Genomic DNA, 27,672 nt, shown 5'->3' on the forward strand with positions numbered 1-27,672 from the left:
ATCAACAATAACTAACGTTGTTAACAATGCTAACCAAGGAGTTGGTGAAGACGTTACAGAGTCATCATCTGCCGCACCAGATCCTGCACCATCGACAATCCAACCAAGCCAAGTACCCAATCCAGTCTCTCCGAGCAATATCACTGCTAATCCACATCTGGCTTTTCCTGTCAAATTTGAAGGTACACCAGCAAGATGTAAAGGATTTCTAATGCAGTGTTCTATGATTGTGGTGCAACAAATCATGTTATACCCCACGGATGGCAGTAACATTTCCCTAGTGTGCTCATTGCTTACCGGAAAAGCTTTGGATTGGGTGACAGTGATCTAGTCAAAACAGGGCCTGAGTCTCCCCTCATTCAATGACTTCATCCAGCGGTTACGAGAAGTTTTTGAATACCCAGATGGAGGGGAAAGTGCCAGAGATCAGCTGCTTTCACTCAGGCAGGGGAGGAATACCACAGCTGAGTATGCCCTATCATTTCGCACTCTCGCCACTCAGACTGTGTGGGCGACATGTTAAAACTCCTGTTTCTTAAGGATTAAATATTGAGGTGCAATCTGAGCTGACCTGTTGTGACGAAGGGAGAACACTGAATCGATTCATCGATGTAGCGATCCGCATCAACAATTTCATACGCTATAGGAGGCCAAACAGGTTCTCTAATCCACTTCACCAAGCAAACCTTCCCTCAGATGACGTTGAACCCATGCAAATCAGACTAACACATCTATCCACAGAGGAGTGAAAACGTCGTATAAGAGAACATCTATGTCTATATTGCGGCCAAGCAGGAAATCTGAGAGTGAACTGCACAACTCGACCACCTCAACCGTATTCGCCAAGGGTGAGTACATCCGCTCTTCCCAGTCAGTCCACTTAATGCATTGAAGTACCTGTAAAAAAAAACTTTCACATACGAATACTAAGGCCCTGCTTGACTCGGGTGCAGCAGGTAGTTTTTTTGAATGAAGATTTAGCTCGACGCTATGAGATAACACTAATCCCCTGTGAATTCCCCTTGGCAGTGGCAGAGCTAGATGGAGGTTCTCTGGGTACTGGCCACATCCAAAGCACCACCACAGACATCACCTCACAAGTTGAACTTCTACAAACAGAGAAGACACATCTCTATATCATCCATTCCCCTCACAATCCAGTCGTCCTTGGTCTACCTTGGCTTCAGAAACACAATACTCTGATTTATTGGCGAGAGAAACAAATCATGCGTTGGGATACCACTTGTCTGTTCAGTTATTTAAAGCCCATCTCACCCATGCCCATTGGAACCACAGCCATCGAAGTCAATACAAAGCCACTACCAAATCTGCCCCCAGAATACTCCAACCTCATTGAAGCCTTAAGTATAACCAAGACCTCAAATTTACCTCCTCACCACGCCAGCACCATTGAACTTGTACCAGGCACTACACCACCTGAGGAAGAATCTTCCCACTATCAGAACTTGAAGCTAACGCTATGAAGGCATACATCAACGAGGAATTGGCCATGGGATTCATTCGACCATCCACAGCACCGGCTACAGCCAGATTCTTCTTTGTGGGTAAGAAGGACGGCAGTCTCTGCCATTGTATAGACTACCGTGGTCTCAATGATATAACGGTCAAGTTTTGATACCATTACCTTTTGTCCCGGCCACATTAGAACAATTGAGAACAGCTAAATATTTCACCAAACTTGACCTCCGCAGTGCATACAATCTCATTCACATCTGTAAGGGGGATGAGTGGAAGACGTCTTTTCCACCAGTAGTGGACAATATCTGGTAATGCCGTTCGGATTGGCTAACAGTCCATCAGTGTTTCAGTCATTCATAAATGATGTGTTCAGGGACATGTTAAATCATTGGCTGATCGTTTACACTGATGACATCTTAATTTATTACGGACACCTTAGAAGAACACATTAAACATGTCAGAACAGTCCTGAAATGCATTAACTATACACCAAGGCAGAGAAGTGCGAATTCCACCAGTCTTCTTCGTGGTTACATCGTCAGTTCTGAGGGGGTAGCCATGGATGACAGTAAAGATTGGGGTGGTGTTGAAGTGGCCCCAACCTACAACTGTGAAGAAGTTACAATGATTCCTAAGGTTCGCTAATTTCTATAGAAGATTCATCAGGAACTTCAGCACTATCGCAGCTTCACACACCTCCACGCTAAGGGGGGAACACCAAGCTTTGCTGGTCTAACGCAGCTATTCAGTTCTTCCTTTACTTAAAGTGTCACTTCACTTCTGCACCCATATTGCACCATCCTGACCCCAATATTCCATTTGTGGTCAAAGTAGACACCTCAAACACAAAATCTGCGCCGTTCTGTCCCAATGCCAAGGTAACCCCCCTAAACTATAACCATACACCTAGTATTCACGTAAACTCTCCTCTGCCAAGCGTAATTAGCGTAAAGTGGGCAATTGTGAATTACTATCGATGAAAGCAGCTTTTGAAGAGTGGTGACATTGGCTCGAAGGGGCAAGACACCCATTCCTCGTGTTAACTGACCATCGGAACCTCGAATACTTACGTTCAGCCAAGAGACTAAATCCAAGGCATGCTAGGTGGGCACTGTTTTTTACTCAATTTGACTTTTCGGTCACATATCGCCCAGGCACCAAGAACATCAAGGCAGACTCACTATCATGCCAGTGATAATCCCACTCAAGAACACATTATTTGTACCTCACTAATCCTGGCTCTAGTTCAATGGGATGTCATGACCAAAGTCACTCAAGCCCATGCCCAAGATCCACCTCCCCTGGAATGTCCACCAAACGTATCTTATAAGCCTCACCTCAGGGTATCATCCAAAATCAAACAGTCAAACCAAATGTCTAAACCAAGAGCTCATAAGATTTCTTAGAATGTATTGTCAGTCTGACAGCAGAATCAGTCAGACTGGAGCCACTTCCTCCCCTGGGCAGAATACGCTCAAAACTCCCTTCAGAAACCCTCCATTGGTATGACCCCTTTCCAACGTGTCCTAGCATTTAAACTCCCTGTATTTCCCTGGTCATGGGAATCCTCAGAGGTAACGGCTGTTGACGAATGGATCAGATCGAGCGAGACAGTATGGGACCAAGCACACATCCACCTTCAATGTGCAGTAAACAGACAAAAGAGACAAGCTGATCGTCACTGTCGTTCCAACCCCAATTATGCACCATGATAAGTGGGTCTGGCTTTCTACTCGGGATCTTCGTCTCCACTTGCCCAGCAAGAAGCTCAGTCCCAGGTATGTGGGTGCTTTCAAAATTGTAAGACAAATAACTCCAATATCATATTGTCTCAAACTGCCTTCTAATTAATGTATTTCCCCCACTTTGCAAAGCTAGACACTATGCAAAGTCTTGTTTTGCTGTGGCTACATTTCTGAGCATTTACACACTATTACTGCCTTCCTTCTGACCCTGCCTTGTTTATCAGGATATTGTTGTTGTCTGTCCTGACCACTTGCCTGTTACTGACCACGATTACTATTGTTGTTATCTGTCTGCTGCCTCCCCTGACTATTTGCCTCTTACTGAGCACGATTATTGCCCTGTCTTTATTGCTGTTGTTATTCCTGTTATTTCGACCCACTCCTGTTTGTACTCTGATACTTCTGTTGTTTAATAAACTGCACATGGACCTTAATCCCAGTTCGTCCTCATTACAACAGTACACATTACCATTACATATCGTCATGGTACAATAAATCAATACTTTAAGCCAACCAAACATTTCATTGTAGTTTGACAATTAACTAACAAATTGCTGCATTGGAAAACTGCAAGGTGGAGAGGATGCTAACATTAGCTGTTTAAATGGTTAGAACAAATGTTACAAAAAGAAGGATGGAAACTTCGCACCTTTCGTCTCAATTTGCCATTTAGAATAAAAATGTAACATGATTTGTGCAGATCTGGGGGGGGGGTCCAATTTGCCACAGTAAGAGGCACCAGAGAGGTGTTCATGTCAAGACAAGTTAATCATAATTTCAAATTAATGTTCATGTTGATTTTGAAGGTGTTCCAAGAGAAAAGGAAGAAAGACAGTTTTTACATAATACCGGATTACCAGACAATTATGACAAGTGATCACTGATGATCTACTCTTCATGAATGGTGATAAACTGTTGATGGATTACTGCTCATACAGTATTTATTAGCCAATATGATGAGGTTTACTTCATAGTGATTGCAGATGATTATACTGATGATATTATCTCAGAGTATTGCAGGCTTGTTTTTAGTTAAAAGTCCAGGGTTATGCACCAAATATTTTTTCTCCCATTATGCCTGTGTTTGTCACAGTAAAGATGTGACAGGGCGGAAGTCGGGGCCGGGTCATGATGCTGCACACAAAGGCCAACTGCGGATGGTGAAACGACAGAGAGCGAGAATGTTTATGGGCAGCTGACCATCGTGTGTTGATGTTTGTGTCTTTTGTTTAAGTTTACCATTAAAATATAATTTATATTGTCAAGCCGGTTCTCGCCTCCTCCTTTCCATTGAACCCCTTTACAAAAAATTCACAGTAAAAATCTATTTTAAAACTATTGGTTGATTAAATGGTTATTGTCCTTTTTCACCCACTTAGTTATCAGTATCGACAAAACCTCTGATTCCAATCTATTACAATATAATAACTGGATCCAAACTGAAACTGCCCCAAATGCATGGAAGCGACTGAACCTGTGAGATCAGTTTCAATGTCTATTGCAGTTTCATTTTTGTCCAAAAGAGGCTCCGAGCACCGATTTCAAAATTTCTGCTTATTTGAATGCAGCTTAAATAATTGATCTATAGGATATGAGAAGAAATATAAAAAGTATTGATACAAGGATACTAAAGTATCAATGCTTTAATATGAGAAAAGGAATAATAATAATAATAATAATAAAAACTGTATATGATTGTATCAACACAGGCCTTGTTAAAAAAAGTTGCAATAAGACCACAGAAACTTTAGGAAAAAGGACACTTTAGGCCTATAAATGACAAAACCTCTCCTTAGTCTAATATTTATAAGGGCTTGTTGGTAGAACCACATTAATTTAAATTGAGCTGTTCTAGTAATGAAACCTAAATGTCAGCTTGAAATGTGATTGGAGTGGTTATTCAGGGGCAAATTCACTCATAGACTTTCATCACAGCTGCTGTAGGTACCACCCAGTCACTCATAGAAACTTCCATTGCTAAGAACAAAAGCTGTAGGCAGGGTGGGGTGGACAATGACTCCAGAGACATAACAGTGACATTACCAGAGCTTTACAGTAGACAGTAACTCTTTGATCCAAAAGATCACAGATCATCCAACGCTTCTGCATTATCAAAGACAGCAAACATTCTAACTACAATGAAAATGAAACAGAGAAATAGCCGGTGTGACTGCAATGAATCAAAACACACTACTTCCACCCAAAAGTTTCTAGACTGATTTCAATGAAAGAGACCTGTGCTTAGTAAGCATTGAGTAATAAGCAGGGCTGCCCCTGACCAAAGATTATCCTGATGATGGTCAGAATGATCGCCAATAGCTGATGCCTTTGACCATGTCAAGACTATATTTGGCTCGTTTTCCAATTAATGTATTTTATAATTTAATTACTAGTCTATTATTATTATCAAATTAATATTACAAATAATTTGCCCGTAGACACAGACACGCTTGAAGAAACACACTTTATTATATTATTAAGAACAGATGACAGTTGCTCTATGTGCATGTATGACACGCTGTTTGTTCGGGGGCGTGCAGTCTTGTGGCACAAACGCATGTAAAAGGTTCTCACTCTTTCTTTGTTTCTGTCTTCTGTATTGTTTTTGCAGTAATGTCTATGAGTGCTACATATGACATATCTCAGATCTTCAACGGTGATCTTGTTCATGCAAGATCATCCTTAGATCATTTTTGGCCTCAGTGGTTGCACTTTGGAAATTAAAATCATTAATTTGGAATCAGAGTAATTTTGTGAAAATGTTAAATCTACCAATACCAGCTGCATGGCAAATTAGAGCAGAGGCGATAACAATGAAAGTTATTCCTGAAATATGCTATTCATGCCATATTATTTATGTTGGCTACACCTTCAAATCACACTTTGAACAGTTAAGCTGAATTATATTATACAAATCAAATTCACATTGGCCTACTTATTATCATATCAAAACAAAACTGTTATTACATTTTTAATCAATTGTACACAGAAATCAAGCAACGTGACAAACTGTCCCATTACAATGACTCCTGTCACTCACTGCAGGTTTACGCTGTTTGAGACCTGTATTTCGACGCGATCGCAGTGACGCTCCACACAATGTTCTGCACTCTCACAAATGCTCTCATTAAAAACAAAGCTGTCAAATCACCATAACAACTCAATTATTTCCCGCCTTGATTAAAACAGGATCATTTTAGTTTTGTCGTGTTAATCATTTGCGGTGTATTTAACATCTACGTTCAAAGCGAGCGGCGCAATATGCAATGAATCCCAAATATTTACAAAGTGTTCTCTTTGTAAATATCTCTTTTGTAAAAACTCTTGTTCTACAGCTTCTTTTCAAGTGTCAGGTGATGTTTCTTCCGTATTAATGTTCGTGTTCTGCGCGAACAGAGCAAGAACATAAAGCAAGCATCTAGCCATTTAGATGGTTTAAAACTTGCGCATTAGGATCAGTTGCATTACAGATAGGACAGAAGACTAATCTAAGCGGCTCTGACTGCCATTGCCATTTCATTGCTCAACGGAAATGTTAGTGATTGGTTAGAATACTCAACCGCTGCAAAAACATGTTGTAAATTGAAACCATTGACGCAACAGGAGTGGACTTAAATTGAACGCTGTAATCGTCAGTTTTCACGATTACATATTTGTGGCAGCTGTGATCGTAATCGCGATTCGTTTTTTCCCAGACAACAAAATACCCGATTCATTTCTTTTTCCAGTTTCATTAGATTTTTTAGTTAAAATAAATAAAGTTCAAAGTTTGAAATCAAGGTGTCTTGCTTTATTTTGTAAGCTTAGCCCTAACCGTGCTACCCCATAGTACCACCTAGCTTCCAACCAGCGGTAATACCGGTGTTTGTCGGTTTGAAAGTGAATAATTAATTACCACATGAACCAGCTGTGTAAACGATCATGTCTGTCTGTCACTGACTGTGACTTGGTCGACCAAGAGTCTTCTTATCAACTAACGTTTGGCCAACTGTTAGGGGGCAGTCATGGTAATAAGACAGTAGATCCCAGAAGAAGAGAACTTCTGATTTAATAATGCAATAGGCTCAGAGAGGTCATGCGTTATAGATATTTTAACACAGTTAAGGAGTGCTGTTTGGCATGACACAAAAAATGCCAGTAAATTTATAGTTACGTTAAAGTGCAATAAAGAAAATTCACTAAATCTGTTATGGTTAATCCGTTAATTAAAAACAAAATTGTTGACAGATGACAGAGTAATCATGATTATAATAGAGCAAAAATCATATATTTTCTATAGGGGAAATTATTATTAATGATAAATTAAAAACCTTTAAAAGACAGACTTATCACGAGCTCTGTTAATCGATCGTATATCCTTTTTTTAAAGCCATTAGTCTGTATTATTAAAATACATTTTTAATAGCTGAATTCCTGGTGAAGAACTGCGCAACCCATAGAACTTTTCCCGCTGCAGGAACTAGTGCTTTTTCTTCTTAACTGTTTAGAGGGACTTTAGAGGGCATCAAGATGTCTTTTATAACTCAATAGGGGAGTAGTTTAGTACAGTATTTTATGATGAGTCATAGAAGCCTTTATTGTAATGATTGCATTGATAAATAGGTTATAGAACATTTTCAACACGAGGATGAGCGCCTCATCTCTCCTCTCACTGCAGCTTCAGGGATGCACAACCGCACTGCTCCATGTATAGACTGTGACCTAAAGGCACGGTCTGTGTAAAACAGCACTGACAAAAGTGTAGATCCGATCCTGGCGTCCTCCATAGGTGTTGTTGATTTTGTTGTTGCTACTGAATAGCACGTGCAAACAACGTCACTAGAAAAATGGTAGACACCATCACGCCTGGAGTTCCTTTTTGAGGTACAAATGCAAGAGGAAAATGTTTCCAGGGGTGTGCCGATCCTGTAGATTTTCATCTAGAAAGTTCCTCAGGGGAAAGTACCGGGGCTGTGTGTGGGAAAGAGGCTCATGATCCAGCTGAGAAAGATTCACCAATCAGAGAATCTAGACCGTGTTGGTCTCCCTAAACTATTAAACTACTTATATTTTTGTATAGTCTCTAATACATTGACTCATAATCAAGAAATGTAAATCAATAGTTTTATTTTATATTGTTTTTATTTATATTGCATCATTCATAATGATTCATGGGATTGTAGTTCATTCCCTCATTGAAAATGCTACGTACTAGTGTTTTTGTCTGAATTTCAAAAAAATTTTTTCTTCAAATCAAAGTTTGAGATGTTGTGATTCACCTCAGAGCTGGTTGGTTTGGTTAGTGAATTAGAACTCGTTTATGAAATCCCTATGGAAGAAATGAATGGGGAAAATACTTATAGAATCAAGAAGGCTGAAAATGTAGGTGGGCATTATTGGACTAAATTTTGAGAAAAATAACTGTGATTATCATTTAAACCTCTATCATGCAGACCTGACAGATAGATATAGAAACAGACATACAGACAGACAGACAGATCTGATATGGCTAGTAATGTGTTGTGTGTGTTTTGACTGTTGGCCTGTGTCCAGCCTTGCTAAGTTCAAACAACATAGGAGACCAGAACGTCCTGGTAAAAGGCTTCCTTTGTGGCACCAGTGAGGGAGGGATAGTATGTGTGTTGGGGGGTGGGTATTAGCAGCCACTACTGCTTTTACGGTTATATCAAGCAAGAGGGGTATGAACACTGCACCAGGTGACGGAGTAAAAAAACAACAACAATAATTATAAAAAAGTACATCTATTCTTTTTTAATATTGAATTTAGTTAAAATATAAAAGGAGGAAAACATTTAAAAGAAGGTTAAGCAATTGGCGTGTTGACATGGTATAGTTGGTATTAAGCTAGTGGTCTGAAACAAGTTTAAATACAAAAAGTCAAGAAGTTCTTTTATGCAATAGCTGTCCTTCTGTTTAAACAGAAGGACAGCTAACAAATGATTGGCTTGGAAATAATGTTAGCAACATGTCAGGAAAAGTGGTGTAAAGGCTTAGGTAGGGCTGCATGATTTATTGCAAATAAATATTACAAATGAACAAATGTATATCACAAGCAGCATTGGGTAACGTTACTTTTAAAAGTAACTTGTTACAAATTGTGTTACTCCTTAAAAAAGTAACTTAATTAAAAAGTAATTTTTTTATGGAAAGTAAAGCATTACTTTTGCATTACGTTTTCACACAGTCACTATCTCTTCTGCTATGCATTCCATTCAAATAAGCCATGCATTCCTAACAAGAGACATTACAGGTCATGCTAGCTACTGTACAGCACATGTCAAAACAACATAGCAAACAAACAGATATTTAGAAAGTAGGTCTTCACGTCATATTTACAATAAAGAATCAATAACATGAATATGCATGATTTGCTTTTCCTTCAACATGGCAGCCAATATTAATAATGAAGGATAACCACAGTCTTACCTAAAGCAGCAAAGTCCAACGCTTGAACCTGCATCATATACGTCATCATGTGCTGTGCCCATCGACAATGCCAGACTCAACTTAATATGTTCTTCTGAAGTCAGGATAAAATTCAGTGAGGAATGTCAGTCTAACATGTTCAAGGAATAAGTCAAATTAATATTTTTCAAAAAGTTATCTCAGTACAAGCTTGTTTTGAGTTGATCCACGGTGCGTACAGACACCACAACTTCAAAGGTGCATTTTGACACTTGAACGGAATCTTTTTTTAATGCTACTAAAATGTCATAAAAATGGTTTGTTTCATGAATCAAAACAAAATTATAAAACAAAAAATTTGAAACTAAGACATTTTCTCTGCATACACAATCGTTGTAGAACATTGTTCGGAGCCACTGATCCAGAGTCAGCTATTCTCATCCCATTCTCCAAGTTACGGGGAGCTGTAACACGGCGCAGTTCGGCTGCATAAGTCAGTGAATGGAGCGAGTATTTCACCCTGTGTATCATGTCATGACCAGTGGAAGACGAGTCTTATAATCCCTCTGCCTAAACATGTTTACTGACTTTTAATGCAATGTGTTTTTACACATGAATCAACCGTGTTTCACTCAATCGAATGTTGACCTCAAAATACTCTAAAACGAACGAACGAAATGCCCATGCATGTTAGTGAGTTGATTGACAGGTGATGTCTTTATCTAAAAGGTGATTGGCTCTTTACTTGCAAGGCGGGACTTCCTTTCTACATCCATTGACTGTTGTGTACTAGAGCTTCTTGGTTGGGCATTCCAATTTCCCATCATTTAATTAGAAGTGACTCATCTGGCTAAATAGTCTCTGGCCTCACACTCTGTAGAACTACGATACCAATCATGCACTACGTCTCCTTCCTGAAGTTTGCACACTTTTACTCATGATTTCTCACAATATAGGGACAGTAGAGGTGTACAAAAGCCACGCGTTACTTTTTTAAAAACTCAGATATTATGGTCTAAAATAAAATAGCATTACTTGTTACTCGGAAAAAAGTAATCTAATTACGTAACGCATCACTTTTATCACGTTACCCTCAACACTGATCACAGCGGTTTGCGATAACGGAATGATTCTCTAACTTTGAAAAGTAATGTTTATGGTGACGCAAATAGCAGAGAATAGAATGGGTGCAATTGTAATTTGGTGCGTGGGGGCACAAAGACATGTACATTTATGTTATATGTTTTTGGCTGCTGCATTGCGTGTCATTGTTCCAGTGTCTATTCATTATTATAGGCTGTTATAATGTAGTCTGTTACAATAAGTTCAAAAGTATATAAAAAATATAATTTTATGATATTGTCATTATGTAAAGACTTGCTGGCCAATTCATTGAGACAATGCTCAGAACGTGCGTCTCGTTTCTGCCTTCAGGCTACTGTAATAAGCTTGGTAGGTTCGCATCTCCGTTTCTGAACCATGTATCTGCAAACCGTGGTTAGCATGACTGGAGACACCATAACCATCATGTTTTTAAAACACTGTGTTAAGTTGAAAATAGTTTTGAAGACCCAGCTATCTGTTACATTCAGCTCTGCTTCATCTAGATGTTTGAATGAAAGAATTCACCTTGTGTGTGTGTGCACGTTCTTCTCTAGAGTTTGTTGAGCGCTGTCTTTGCCTGGACAGAAAGTCACGCTGTGCTCTGTTCGTGGAGTTCATTGCTGTGATGATTCATGCTTCCTCCCATTTAACTCAGAATTTTAAACTTCATACTGGAAAAACTGCAATGGAATGCCACTTTATGTTAGACTTACAACTTGTGCTGAAATCTTCAGCTCTGATTTAGCTGTAATGCTGGTGTGACATGTCTGCACCAAGGGAGATTTACAGTCAATGATAAACCTTCACTTTTATTAAATTATATACATTGAGTCAACGTTTCTACATTATATGACAATAAAACTTAAGCAAACAGAGACAGATGTTCAAAACACTGTGTATTAAACTTTTAGATAATCGTAAACCTGTAGAACAAATACTATCATTGCAGCATCGTTTATCAGTTTGGTTGCTATGAGATGTCTATGTTGACATTCAAGGTACCAAATCTCAACGTAATCAATCTCAAAATAAATAAAGGCCCCTCTGACACGTTTGTGTATAGTTGTCAGGCATTTTTCACTGAATTTCAGGTACTTGAGTACTCTAGTGAGAACTCATTAGTAGCCTATGATTTGTTTACAGTCTTTAGTGTTTTGTTGTAACACAAATCACGAATTATTAAGCAAATGTATGAAGACGTAGTGCCGTTTTATGAAGGTTAAACGTTAGTAGTGGTTGTACTGTGACAAACATATCTGATTAAAATCAGAGTTCTAACAAAAAAGCGCTTGGATGAGTGACTGAGGAGACATTGAAAGCACCTGGAGTGTTGAGCACATGTTGGAATTTGAAACTAAAAGTGCACATAATTGCTCAATCTCTGCCCATCGCTCCACACAAGTGCAAATTTGCGAATACTTAGAATTGCCAATGGCCCAAATGCCATTTTTCGAAGGCTTTTGAAGGATGTGACAATCAAATGGAGTGTGGCGCAAAAGAGAGAGTTTGAGTGATTATGGGTGTTTTCAGTTACACTACATGCGCTCTCTGTGCAAGGTGTTTTCACACTTGGTCCATTTCAGGTGTCTGAGTGCAGTTTGTGGGATATTTGGCCCATATGTGAACACTCCGAACGATCGAAGACCTCTATGTAAACCGAGGTTGTCAGTAGATTATGTATTAGGGTCCTGTATTAGGGTAATCAAGCCTCCGAGAGGGATAAAGGTCGACTGCAGAGGGTCGCGCTGGGGGGGGGGGGAGAGAGAGAGAGAGAGAGAGAGAGAGAGAGAGAGAGAGAGATCGTTTACATGTCCGTCATGTGTGTGTTTCAGTTTATTATTCAAATATTATTTGAATAATATTATTCTCGCCTCCTCCTTTCCATTGATCCCTTTACAAAATACAATGCATTCAATTCATTGTATGAACTGAATGCATTTGGTTTCATATGATTTATTCATTGTTCATTTGTTTCATGTTGTATTAATTTCAAATGAATATATACAGACAGACTTGCGGTTTTATTTAGATAACGCTATATTCAAATAAAGTTCTCTGGATTCCCACATTGAGTTTTATTTGTGATAAATTGCCATAAACTATAAAATATTTATCAGAAGTGGGGCGTTGAGAACTATTACGATCTTAATCCTCATGTAAATTAGATTTCATGATGATTAAGATCGCCATTTACCTTTAAATGTTAATTAATGTACACAGAACAGAACATGAATAATTAAGCTGGCAAGGTGCAGATAGAGAGTCATTTAAGTCTTCTGTCTGAGAACATTTTATATTTGAAGTCAATAACAACATTGACGGTCAAAAAACAGTTAATGGTAAATGGTCTGCACTTATAGCTTATACCTTTTTAACCTTAGCGGTTTTCAAAGCGCTTCACTCATGATGACAGAGTTGCCATGCAAGGAACTAGCCTGCCATTGGGAGCAACTTGGGGTGCAGTGGCTTGCCCAAGGACACTTCGGCATATTGAGTCGTGTGGGTCGGGAATCAAACCGCCAACCATGCAATTAGTGGACAACCCAACAGCCCACAGTTAGTATAGTAAATGTACATAATGTATATGTAAGAGTTTGAAATGCAATTGAATTACTTTTATGTTAAATGTTGATTTAGTAATCGAAAAAAAACAAAAACCTATTAAAGTGTTTACCACATCAAGAGCATTGATTGACCAGTGACCATAAAACCAAACATTTTTTTGAACCATTACACCCCTAGTCAGAGCTGTGGCCAGACAAGTCATATGGTTGACTAAGACTTGAGACCACCCAGTGATGTGTCCAAAGCCCATTCCAATAATTTGTTGACACATTTAACTTTCTATAAATAAATAAAAAAATGGAAAATGAAGTAAGCCAATTGTCAGAAGCTGGCTTTGAGATGCTTGTATCAGGCCAAGAGACCTGATGCACCATGATGATAACCAGATGATCAACTAGAAACACAGTGGCTGATTTGCATCTTCCCTGGCTGTGGTGTACCCCTGCTTTGTTTATGTGCTCTTCCCATAGAACACTGCAACTCCTGGCAAAAGGTGAGGCTAAACCTAAACACTTCCGACAAAGAGAAGATGTGTTTGATTCAAGTGTTCTAGATGAAATAAACAGAGAAACCATGTCCTATGGGTATTTCACCATTCTGTTGTCTTTTAATGACATGAAGTCATTTAGGATGTGAAATTACAAACTATGCTGTATTTGAAATTAAGCACAAATACTGTATGTTGTTAAAAGAGTTTTGATGTAAAAATGACATAACACTGGAAAAACAGTGCAGACTCATTAATGGTCTGTCAAATCCAATGATATCAGCAAATGAACGTGAGGAAATGCGGTATGTTTGCACACTTTAAAGGGGTCATAAAGTACTATTTATTATTATTATTATTATTATTATTTTATTATCGTCCCTGAGGTCAGTAAAGTTTTTTTTTGCACCAAAATATATTATCTTTTCCCACCCAGTCTCTGGCCCTCAGTTTAAAGCTATCTGGCCCTTTAAGACTTCAATGTAAAGGCCCACTGTTCTGATTGGCTAACTTCATGCAGTCCCTCAAATAAAGCCATATTTGAAACTCAATCAGAAAAAAATGAACAAGCTTCACATTATAAATTAAAAAACTACATTTCAGGGTTAACACATAACGTACGCCAAACACATTTCATCTGAATGTATCAAAATGTTCACACAAGCACAGCAACTATAAAACAGCTATAACATTTGTGAATGAAACCGTTTACTCACGGGTCTGGTAGTGTTTAACTATTCAGTTAATTTGCTATGCTTGATCCTTCATATTGTGACTGGTTCATAAGCAATCCACACTGATCTGAGCCAAAAACATACAATCCATGCTGAAACGTTCTGAACACACATTGTGATCTTGGGTGCTTCAACTGGCTTCAACAGGCCAAAGCAGAGATGCTGGTCTTTACAGGAGTGACATCTAACATCTTCCATGTTTGTTTACACACAGAATGGCACATGGGTCTCCCAGTCAGTGGCAGCAGCTGAATGAGACATGTTTTTAAAAGTTGCACTTGTACCGCGCTCAAAACACGGCACACATCGCTGGAAACGCATCAAAATGTACATCCATGTAGTGCATGCTTACAAAAGATCAACAATTAAACAGCACAGATTGGAGCAAAACAGTCCAGGATGCCTCAAAACAACAAGAAACACAATGGAGGTCTCCTATCTAGAGTTCGAACTTGATATAGAGTCTTTTAAAAGTGGCACAAGATGCATGATAATGGTCAAAGCCGTTATGTAAATGAATCTCCCATAACAGGCCCTCTCTCCTCTTCACCTGTGACTGACTGTGAATGCCAGTGGGTGGGGCCAATGGTGCAATGACAAAAAATAGGTGTTGATGTCTTGCTGGAGGCAGTCATTATGCAGATGTATTTGGTCCTTATGACGTCACAAGTTCCACAAATTTCAAACAAGCCATTTCTGGAGCTGGGTTTAAATAAATGAGATTTTTCTATTAATGAGGATGTTTTCAGTTCTGAAACATACAGTATGTTTTTATAGTACAATGATCTATTATATGTCAAAAGATCAAGGATTTGATTCCTCATTTCATGACCCCTTTAATGGGTCTAAATTGTTGAAAGTGTGATTTAGTGTGAAAGTGTGATCTCCAGGTCATTTCTAGGCATGGAAGCAGCCAGGGGAAAATCAAGTGACCACAGGAAAGAGAGCATACAAATTAAATTCAGTACCTCACGCACACAGACTCGCTAAATAAACAGAAGTCTGAAAACAGCAGGTGCAATCTGATTCTGGCAAACATGCTAAGATTTTGTAAAAAGTGTCCAGAAGTCAAAGGCAGAGGGGGCAGCACAGGAAGAACTCAAGCTGGTCAGATTTAACATAACGACTCTCTCCTGTAGATACAGGAACAGCTGGGAGTAATTTGGGTTGACTGTTTTTGTGCACTAGGCCTAAACCACTGGCTGTGTCATCCGGAGGTCGCATTTGTCTGCTGCATACGTCATCGATGAGGTCTTGTTTCAGAAAATTGAATAGGACACTTGGAATGCAGGCTTCGAATGCAACCTTCTTTCATGGGAATTTGGAGGATGCATGAGGTGGATCCTTCGTGGGCACTCACAATTCTTTGCTTCAATGGAAATGTAAAAAGAAAATGATGCCAATTTGCCGTGTAAATATGATGTTCAAACGCAAGGAATATTAATTCCCAAGTACCTCAGTAGATGGGTGCAGAGTATTTAATATGTATAATTATATAAATATATTAATACAAATAATTAATAAAAATAAAATGTTAAGACTAAAATAACCTGTAAAATCTATTTTCTTTACATCTTTATATCGCTCCTAAAATTGACCTAATACATTCCTTCTTAAGGGACTTTGTTCCCTTCTCACTCACGCTTGTTAAAGAGTGGCGTGCTGTCATAGCAACCATGTTACATTCCGTATTTAGTGTAAATTTATAACAGTTTATTTTAGATTATATTATCCTGGAATACATTTTTTAAATGTTGTTACCACAGCTGCAATGAGGCGTCTAAAACAACTGCCGAGGATGTGACAAACATTTAGCCTATTTCTCTCTTCTTATTGCATTTATCAAGCGCTTTATTTTAATCTTGTTCTTCAAAGCATTGAAAGCGCAATCATTGATATTTTCTTATGCTGTTGGAGCAAACGGGTAAGCAAAAATGTAATTAGCTGTGGTCTCTCATTCACAGCCATTCAAGTTTACCCTGCTATGATTCTACATCCGCTCTGCAAACCCAGATATGTGAAAAGGGTCCATTCTGTATAATGACCAGTAAACTGTATAAATCAATTGTTGTTCCAGGCTTGAATAAATGGCTGATTGTACATTATTCCATTCTTATATTATTTTATATACAGTATCTGCATTACATCTATCAAGTAAAAAGGACTTATTAAATACTGATAAGAGAAATATTTCAGCTCATGGTAACACTTATTCGTTTTTAACCAATGTTAAGTGTATTACAGGCCGAGCTTCATTCACCGAAAGACAAACCGGAGCAACATCTATAAAGAGTGCAGAGTCCACCTTTCCCTATTTTGTTATTCTGTAGCCATGTCAACGGCAAAGCACAATTACACTTGAACATGAATACCCACTTAAACTGAATGGCCTACTCTTATCTCACCATGACTTTTGTCAGTTAAAGTTTATCCACTAAGACGCCCAGTTCCGTCAAGACAAGAAGTAATTTTACTGCGCTGCATATGCGTTCATGCATTACGCAACATTTCCAAATGTACCAGTAAGCCTCTATTGGAATAGACACATGTATTTGAATGATATTCCAGTGAACTCTACTCTAATGATGCTCTGCTGTTAACGAGACTCCCTGAAATTCTTCTCGGTAAAATGCCATAACAAAACAAAGTCTCTCCAACAAAGTGTGACGATGCAGTCATTATCCTTGGAGATTGTGATGTCATACCTGCGTGGGTTACAGGAGATACTACAGATGCAATAACAAGGCACCAATGTGGTTGACATGTCATCTTTGGTGGGTCAAGTTAAGAAAGGATCTCCACAGCTCTGACACATGACCCAACAGGAAAGGGGGTGTTTCATGTTTGTCAATCTGTCTGTGACTGTGATGAGGAGGAGGGCTTGGCCGGGCTGTAACAATGGACACCCAGCACTGAATCAGCCCAAGAGAGGGATAAAGGAGCCGGGGACGCCAGTTAGAGAGAGAGAGACACACGCTTTTGTGTTGGTGTGTGCGCACGCTTTTGTGTTATGATTTTATGTTTTTAGCATTTTATGTTGTGTTTTGTTTAATTAAAAGTCTTTTGGTTGTATAACCTGGTTCCTGCTTTCTCCTTTCCCGACGAACAAGAGGCTTGTCTGCCACACTGGTGCCGAAACCTGGGACTGGAAGACATGTTGTCATGGAGTCCTCGCCGCTGCCGTCCACTGGAAGGTGGAGGAGCCCGCTGCCATCTGCCAGTGCAGCTGGCAGAGGACCATATGGCAGCATGGTTGGGAACCAGATTTTTTTATTTTCTCTCTCTCTCGGGCTCTCCCACCCACTTTTCCTCTCCCCTCTCCCTCCCCTTGTCCTACTCAGATTCCCAGGAAGGCAGGGAAGACTGGCCGGTGGAAGGACGGCCAAAAGGGCAACACCTCCCCTCCAAGAAGTTTGGTCAGCAGTTTTCCACGCCTGAATCTGGTATTGGGAGTATGTGACAAGGAGGAGGGCATGGCTGAGCCATAATGATGGGCGCACAGTGCTGAATCAGCCCAATCAGCTGAGAGAGGGATAAAGAGGCCCAGGGATGACAGTTCGAGAGAGACGCACGCACCAGTGTTCGTGTGTGTGTGCTTTTGTGTTATGCTGGAAAGCAGTTTTTTGTTGGGCTTTGTTTAATTAAAAGTCTTTTGGTTGTATAACCTGGTTCCTGCTTCCTTTCTTCCTGATGAACAAAAGTCTTGTCTGCCACAGTGACTCTCAAGACTATACAATGTCAGCTCATCTGCCTGAAGTCAGCTCCGGTTTCAGCTCAACCGAGCACTAAGAACTCAAGAGGTTCCACTCGCTGAGGAATGGCCAGTGACGTGTAAAGCAAGGGCTGTGTTTGGATGTTATCTGTCCAAACAGAGGCCAGTTTCTGCTCTTATCACCTTTGAATAGGGAGAGCATTGTTAACGGCCTATTAGGCGATGTCCAAATGTTACAGCCCTCTGAGGAAAAGGTCAAGGAAAAGCCAGCCACACTAAAGACCCAGACATGAAGAAAAGACAGTCCATCACTCTGAAGTATGAATGCTGTTAATTGTTCACACACATCCTCATAGAGGAACAATGTCTGAAAAAACTGCATTAGGAGTGTTAAATAAACCAAGTAACACAAGGAAGGCAACAATCATTTATCTAACTAGATCACAGAAAATCCAACCAATTGGGTTTTACACAGAACATGTACAGAGAAAAGCTGCTTTAAAAGAAAAAGTTCACCCAAAATGTTGTCAATTCAAATTCAGCAGATATATTTTTCTTCTTCAATGCAGCACAAAAGGAGAAATTTTGAAGTCGTTTTCCACTCAACCAAAGAATACACCGACGAGGGGCTATCAAGCTCAGAAGAAAAGACCACCATAAAAGCGACAAAAATGTAGCCCAAGTTTGAATATGTGGCAGCACAAATGATATTTGAGAGCTATGTAGGCCGTAGAAGATTTTCAACTAGAAGAAAAGTGTCACCCCCCAGGAGCAAATATCAAAGGAATGTTCTGGGTTCATTTTATGAGTTAAAGGGATAGTTCACCCAAGAATGAAAAATCTCTCATAATTTACTCACCCTCATGCCATTCCAGATGTGTATCACTTTCTTTCTTCTTTAGAACAGAAATTAAGATTTTTAGAAGAATATTTCCGCTCTGTAGGTGCATAAAGTGAATGGGTGCCACATTTTTGAAGCTCCAAAAAGCACATATAGCCATCATAAAAGTAATCCGTTCGACTCCAGTGTATTAATGAATGTCTTCTGAAGCAAAATGCTAGGTGTGTTTGAGAAATGGATCAATATTTAAAACTATGTTTTACTGGGGGCCTTGGTAAGCTCAGCGAGTAAAGATGCAGATTACCACAGCTGGAGTCGCGAGTTAGAATCCAGGGCGTGCGGAGTGACAGTTCTCCTAAGCAACCAAATTGGCCCGGTTGCTAGGGAGGGTAGAGTCACATGGGGTAACTTCCTTGTGGTCGCTATAATGTGGTTCACACTCTTGGTGGGGCACGTGGTGTGTTGTGTGTGGATGCCGCGGAGAATAGCGTGAAGTCTCCACACGCTCTATGTCTCCGTGGTAATGTGCTCCACATGATAAGATGCGTGGATCTCAGACGTGGAGGCAACTGAGATTCGTCCTCCGCCACCCGGATTGAGGCAAGTCACTACGCCACCACAAAGACTTAGAGCGCATTGGGAATTGGGATAAGAGTCAAGGTTGGCAAGTTCACGTGAGAACTGCATGGAATACTGAAAAAAATAAAAAAGCCCTATCTATGCTCCAACAGAGGAGCATAGATAATCATACATAGCTGCCACATCCATGATTTGGAAACGTCAAATGCAGCGCCATCTTGGAACGGTCAACAAGGAGAACTGTTTGAAATGGTTTGTATACAAGTGGTTGAGTGGAGGAGATGCCTCAGACAGAGCTCCTGCACAAATTCCTTTTGTGTCGAAAAAGTACCACCGCCCATAGACACAGCAGCTAATAAGGGATCTACATAAGAATATCTATGCAGAGGAGGCTTACAAGTTTCCGTCATGCGAGAAGCAGTTTGAACTTCACCCTCGTCAAAGTACAAACCTCAAGCTGGCCGGACGCAAATCAATTTAATGAATATTTTCGTCGCACTCAGCTGTATATCATCACAAACACTGATTGTAATCCTAAATTATTCTGTCACCAAGTGTTTTGCCTGCTTTTTTTTTACCAAAACTAAAATGAAATCAGAAAGTGGAGCCACAACAGTGTTTTTATTGAACGTAATTTCTTTACTCACTGAAAGCTGCTTACGGTCATACTTGTTCTGAAGCAAGCCTTGAGGGGATAAATACACAGTCACGCACTTTCACGAGGTAAAGCTCCATGAATCACATCCTAAGGGCGTTTTCACCATTTGATCCCTAACCTGGTGCGTTTTCTCCCTAGGTTCGGTTCGCATAGGCATAGTATATGTACATGGCAATCGCATGTGGATCCGCACCAAAACAAACGGTTTGAGACCACCCGGACAGAGATGAAGTCTGTAGGTCAGCTCGTCACTGTAATTCATCATCAAAATGTAGATATAGCCTTTTGGCAGCTGTATTAGATAAAGGTTAGTCTCCACTATCGCTTCTCTCTTTTGAATAGCAGCAGAAGGGACACAGGTAGGACGGCGTCAGCAACTTTCTGACAAATGTATTCGTTCTCTTGGCCAAAATCAAGTAGTTTGGAGTCTGCTAATGTGGCACCGGCTTAAAGCATTTGCAATGGAAGTGAATGGGGCCAGACCATAAACACTGAAATACACACTGTTTCAAAAGTATAGCCACAAGACATTTTAGTGATAAAATCGCTTACTAACCTTATCTGTGTAACGTTTTTCGTTGTCATGTCAATGGAACCTTGTAATCAATAGTACATTTGATATAACTTTCTACAGATCACACTAAAATAATGCTCATATGGATAATGTTTACATCTTGAGGCCATACTTTTGAAACAATGCATAATTTATGTGTACAGTATTTTAATGTTCATGTACTGGCCCCACTCACTTCCAATGTACACTTCTTAATGTAACCGCTTCTTTAAAATAAGCAAAGGGTGAGTTGAAATTAGCCCATTTCTTGTGGAAATCAACATTATGCCTCAAATGCTGTTGATCGAGCCTACTTTGTAGCTGACCAAGAAAATTCCTTTAAAGAATCAGTAAAAAAGGCCTTTTGAGTAGTTTAGACCAATAGAGGATCACAGACCACAATGCCAACAACAACCCAAACCAAGTGCAGGCTCAGATCGTAACATTAAACACAAATACATATTAATAAACACTGAATACACAGAACTTATTAAATTCTCAAGTTATAGGGTTTGTGCCTAGATAGGCTACTGTACTCTATATTGTCAAACATTTTTATTAGCATAGTTGCACACTGCTCTTTAAGTGTCTTCAGTTCTCAACCAGTGTCTCTATCTTCAATAAACAATAGGCCTATATGTACACAGAACACACATGCAAATACTGTCTCTCTCGAAGTCATCACCACAGAGATTATGGCAGCGAGTGGCAAATCTGCTCTTTGAGGCATGTTTAGTCTCATGATCTGAGCTGTGTTGAGCAGAAGCTCAACACTGACATTTCTCAAAAGAAATATAGTAGTTCTATGCAGTGGAAAGGCACAGATCGGACCAGCTGGTTATTGGTCCTTTTGAGTCAGTATCTCGTCATGCAAAAGTAGATTAAAGTGTCTTTATGGTCTCAGCAAGCCATGGGAGACCCAGATGCTCACACAAAGGATTTGTTCAGCACAGCATACTACCACTCGCACTATTACTGCAGTATGTTAATTGTGCACAGTATGCAACAGAACTCACAAGGAGTGAACTGTAACTGTACTTTTAAAGCTGATTTTAAACTTGACTTTCTTGATCTTATTATTCAATGGGACTGACAAGAGTTAAAGCATTCTTACACAAAACTCTTAAATAACGGTTTTGGAGCTGGTATTTCCTTAGCCCACGTTAAGACCATGAGGACATGCACCCTGATTTCTCAAACCTGACCAAGATGTTTCAATAAACGCACTTGCTCTAATATCATGATCATGAGAGGCATAATATATCCACCATTATTATGGTCAGGCAGACAGAGTGCAATGTCAACAAAACGGCTTGCATATAGTCAAAGATGGATTATTTGAAACGTGCCAAACAGCAGATGCGACTGAGACGTGATTCAGCTACATAGCATTCTTTATACTGCGTTTTTATGACACATATCTGTACATTATCATTTCATCAGTGATTATGAGGCAGGTTATATTTAACATGAGAAAACTGTGATAATGGAAGGTAAAAAGTACATTTCTTTCTCAGTATTAAGTGCTAATGAGGAGCAAGCAGTGTTTATCCAGAATAACATTTCAGTACTAATCTTTTAGCAGATGGCTTGACCAGGAAAGCATAAAGCCCTCCATGACTTTTCAATATCTCAAGATCTGGGAAGCACTGCACTATGGGAAGAGTAAATGGAAAAGTATTCATTCATTTCTAATTAAAAAGAATCCTGGGTACATTAGCTTTGACTCACCCAGTTCTCTGGAAACGGGAGATACAGCTGCAGTCTCTCCAATCTTAGATACAGCATCAAAGTACTGCTTTCCAGCCAGGGCCATGGCTGCAAGACAGAGATAAGAAAACGTTTCTACTCAGGTGTAATAATATGTGATCGTGACTTTTGATCAGTTATCTTGTAATAGTCCATCGCTTTGACAAGAAATTGGGTTAACCTGGGTTCCCACCCCTTTTGACCAATGAATTTCCATGACTTTTCCACAATGCCTCCCGTCCTTCATGATTACAAAATAAGAATCATTTTATAAAGATGGTAGAGCCATAAGAAATCAGTTTTATTATTTCCTAAATTTTGTTTCATTTTCCCCCAAAATGTTGTGTTTTCCATTTTATCCTTAATTACATATTTTAAACGCTGTCTAATAAAATGTATGAATTCATTAAAATGTAATTAAATGAAAAAAGATTTTTTTTTATCAAATGAAATGCTACTAGAAAGATCCTCAAAGCATAATCCAACACACAACATTAACAATCACACTACGACAAGTTAAAATGTATTTTGATTGTGCATTCGAACGTTACTTTTTATCCCAAATATGCCAAATGCCATGATATTCCATCTTTATAGCCTATTTCATTCCATTTCTATGAATTGATTCCGCAATTCCATCCATGTTTTCCGCATTGCGGAAATCATAGGCCCCAAAATTGCAAAAGCAATTTGAGCCGAGCATAACAACAGAAATTTAGAATGACTTTCTAAATTATGATTTTAAGATCTCTGTTATTATTTCTATAAGTTTTCCAGTCCTGGAATTAACCATTTTAAAATTCCCTTGGATCCCAGGTAAACACATGTACAATAATCAGTGATAGACTGACATAGTTAACTGGCCATACAGGCCAGTTTATTGGCAGGTGAAGATAATATAAAATTGTCATATATCAGCTGATTAAACACCCAATAACCATTCATGCTTGGCTGACAAACAGATTATTACGCCTTGTCAATGGATAATGAATATTTTCTGTTGTCCGCTCCTGTAATCAGGAAATGGAAAGGTAAGGCTCACCTGAAACGGCTTTCTCGTAGCTCTTTCCCAGGTTTATGAGGTTACGCAGCCCCGGGTTGAACTGTTCCAGAACATTCTAAGAAGAAAGGTTTTTAGTAAGAATTGGTTAATACATCAGCATGAGCAATCCTTATGTAATCAGCCCCAATCAAGAGAGTGTTTTGGTGTAGACTGAGCCATTCTGTCAATCAAATAACCTATTCAGTCCAATATATGAATAAAACTGTTGCTGATTGAATGTAATGTACAGGGTTACATCAAAAGTGCCTTTCCTGATTTCACAATGTAAAAGTGCGACTGCCTAGTGGAATAGTAATGTTTTAGTGCTTCTTTAATTCTGTGGGTGATGAGAGTAGAGGTCTGCTACCTGACAACTCAGACTGTTCTCACAGTGAGATCGGAAACAGTAGTTAACTTTTCTTAAGCAAAAATCGGTATACTTACCGAAATACATAACACTGCCCTCCAAAGCGGTAAGTGTTGTTGGGCGTGTGGGCACGAGTGAGCTTCAATTTCTGGGAGTAATGTCCACGTAGGGGCGCAAAAAGCAAGACATGAAGCAAGTTGTTTTCAGTTGTACAGGCAGTAATACAGTGAAGAAAAATGCCTAGTATTCGATTCGACAGTCTCAATTCATTGAGTCATCCCACTCCCTGACGCATATCGCACCGTCTGAGACTGTAAAACAGGAGGCACGGCCAATATGACAGTATACTGGAATGCACCTTTATTGGAATGATGCATTTATGGACAGGTAGGGCATGGGTCCAGGTCTATGGAGCCAGAATTATCTCAAAATCAGGATTCAGAAAATCCGATTCATAAATTCAAAATACAATTCATAAATACACATAAAGTGAGAGGAAAAATATTTCCCCAATTGCCCACACAAATACTTCTCACTTAAATAAATTCAAAAAAATATAAATACGTATCTATCAAGTTCTTGAATTAATTAGCATCAAAACATTTGTGAATGTTATTACATTTATTTATGGATCGTTGAATCTGTAAATCGTCACATGTGAATGGCTTTTTTGAGACTTTCCTGCTAGGTTTCGATTCAGAAATGGCATTGTTTTTTTAGGAAGTCCTTTTTGCTGATTCACATTCTTCATGCATATCAACCCAGGGAGAAGAATTTATGATTAAAAAAAATGACTTAAATATGGTTCGAATCCAGGGCATGTTAAGTGACTCCAGCCAGGTATCCTAAGCAACCAAATTGGCCCGGTTGCTAGGGAGGGTAGAGTCACATGGGGTAACCTCCTCGTGGTTGCTATAATGTGGTTCTAGCTCTCGGTGGGGCGCGTGGCGAGTTGTGTGTAGATGTTACAGAGAATAGCATGATGCCTCCACATAAACTAGGTCTCCGCGGTAACACGATCAACAATCCACGTGATAAGATGCGTGGATTGATGACCTCAGATGCGGAGGCAACTGAAATTCGTCCTCCGCCACTTCAGATTGAGGCAGTCACTACACCACCACAAGGATTTAGAGCGCATTGGGAATTGGGGAGACAAGGGGAGGGGGAAAAAAATGCTTTTGAGGCATTTTAGAGCAAATACATCATTATCGAGATATTTATTGAATATCATTAATAGGCTGAAAAATATCAAGATTTCATTTAAGACATATCATCCAACCCTAATTAAATATTGATCTGTTTCTCATCCACACCTATAATATCGTGTCTGGACACATGGATTTAACCACTGGAGTCTTGTGGATTACTTTTATGTTTCCTTGCTCCCAAAGACATTGGTTACCATTCATTTGCATTGTATGGACCTACAGATCTGAAATATTCTTCTATAAAATCTTAATTAGTGTTCAGCAGAAGAAAGGAAGTCATACACATCTGGGATGACATGAGAGTGAGTAAATTGTGAGAGAAATTTCATTTTTGGGTGAAATATTTTTCCTTTAAATATGGTTGTGCTCATTTTAAATCTGGTTTTGGGAGGTTTACAAAAAAATAAAGCATGTTGTTTGTTGACATTGGAGTTGGGAGGTAACAAAACAATGAGACAACAGGACTATATAAATATAATTCTCACTACACATTGAATTGTTTAATCTGGGATTCATTGATCAAACTGGTCTGGATGTGTAAATAAATGTAATGTACCACATGTACAACATGGCAGCCTCTTAAATGTCATAAAAATGAAGAAAATGTTGTTCGTCTTCCCAAGTTTACCACATTAATCTTCAACTGACCAATTGTAGAAACGTCAAGTGTCATTCTCTCACCTTGTAAGTGCTCTCGGTCAGTTTATTCACCTCCTCCGGGTCGCGCGACATTCTTCAGTCCTTCTCGCGACGAGCGAGCGCACGCACTCAAACACCGATCCGTTGATCCGCCAAAAGTCTCCGGTCAATCGAATAGTCCAAAACAACTCGCTTTATCGGCTCCTAAGTCCTCATAGTAAGACAGGAGTCTACTGTAAATGTATGTTAGAGAGTTACTGGGGTGTTACTCAATAACGGGCGGGTGAAGTTGAGCCGAGGGGAGCTTTGCTTTCAAACTTATGAGTGCGTGAATGTGTCTGTCTGGTTGCGTCAGGGGCGGGAGAGATAGGTGAGGGGTGCGACGTCACACACACGGTCCGCTCTGACAGGTGAACTCAGGCAGAAAGAGAATAAACAGCGTCATCTGCTGTTTATGACTTGCCATTCTAAAATAGTTTACATAGGGGACAACAGAGAGTGTGTGTGTGTGTGTGTGTGTGTGTGTGTGTGTGTGTGTGTGTGTGTGTGTGTGTGTGTGTGTGTGTGTGTGTGTGTGTGTGTGAGCGTGTATTTATCACTTTGTGGGGACCAAATGTCCCCATAAGGATAGTAAAACCCGAAATTTTTGACCTTGTGGGGACATTTTGTCGGTCCCCATGAGGAAAACAGCTTATAAATCATACTAAATTATGTTTTTTGAAAATGTAAAAATGCAGAAAGTTTTCTGTGAGGGTTAGGTTTAGGGGCAGGGTTAGGTTTAGGGGATAGAATATAAAGTTTGTACAGTATAAAAACCATTATGTCTATGGAAAGTCCCCATAAAACATGGAAACACTACGTGTGTGTGTGTGTGTGTGTGTGTGTGTGTGTGTGTGTGTGTGTGTGTGTGTGTGTGTGTCATGTGCAGGATATGAATTATAGATATCAACTATTAAATTTTCATCAGTAATTTTTCTTACTAAAATACTACTTGGTATCAGGAATAGTACTACTAGTGAAAGTGCTAATTATTGATATTGGTAATTATGTTGGTTTGACAAAGCCAACATACAGTACTGTTATTCAACAGACCTGGTGTACTGCATGGTTATTGTTTTTTTCCCCCCAAAAATCACTAAACCAAAGAAAGATTTCTTTTTTTTATATCAATATCAACTATAACTCCACCTTGAGCTTTCAAGCTACATCCACCAAACTTGGCAAAAACCTTCAGACTGTTCTAACTTAGTGTGCTATGTCTTTTCTAACTGATCAGACAAAAATTTTCACACAACATCTGATCAAATCTCTGAAAAATCCCATCTAAACTTACATTGACGGAATGTTCAAATGGGCCAACGGAATGCTCGTTAATTCAAACTCCTCTATCCATCCATTATACATCCATCCATCCATCCATCCATCCATACATACATCTGATGGTTTGTCTGACTATCTACAGAATGTGTCTGTCTATATAGCTATCTGGCTGTTTGTCTCACTGCAATCTCTGTATAACCATCAAACTTCAAACTTTTAACCCTAACATCAAAGTTTGTCTTGACGAACTAATCTAGTTACATTTGCGCTTGTGAAAATGTTCATTCTTTATTTGTAAAATGCCACTATTACACACGGAAACACACATTCTTGATATAAAAAATGGAATTACAAGTTATCCAACTAGTAACAAATATACTAATTTTGGAGATCTGTAACTGCACTTTCACTAGCAGAATTTAACCAAAATATCAACATTGTACTACTTACTATCAATTTTTTTTTTACATCAATAATTACAT

The 27,672-nt window shown here is 39.3% G+C and overlaps 1 protein-coding gene across 1 annotated transcript in view; it reads right to left on the reverse strand.

Moving 5' to 3' along the window:
- Positions 1-26,199, reverse strand: part of LOC127647150 (brain-specific angiogenesis inhibitor 1-associated protein 2-like protein 1) — a 92,183-nt gene extending 65,984 nt beyond the window's left edge. The window contains exons 1-3 of the mRNA XM_052131230.1: positions 25,913-26,199; positions 23,654-23,729; positions 22,594-22,680 (exon numbers count right to left, since the gene is read on the reverse strand). Coding sequence (XP_051987190.1) covers positions 22,594-22,680; positions 23,654-23,729; positions 25,913-25,963 — 214 coding nt within the window. The 5' untranslated portion in view covers positions 25,964-26,199. The remainder of the gene's footprint in view (positions 1-22,593; positions 22,681-23,653; positions 23,730-25,912) is intronic.
- Between the last annotated feature and the right edge of the window lie 1,473 nt (positions 26,200-27,672).

The sequence above is a fragment of the Xyrauchen texanus genome, chromosome 8 (assembly GCF_025860055.1).
Source record: "Xyrauchen texanus isolate HMW12.3.18 chromosome 8, RBS_HiC_50CHRs, whole genome shotgun sequence".
NCBI classification, from domain to species: Eukaryota; Metazoa; Chordata; class Actinopteri; order Cypriniformes; family Catostomidae; genus Xyrauchen; species Xyrauchen texanus.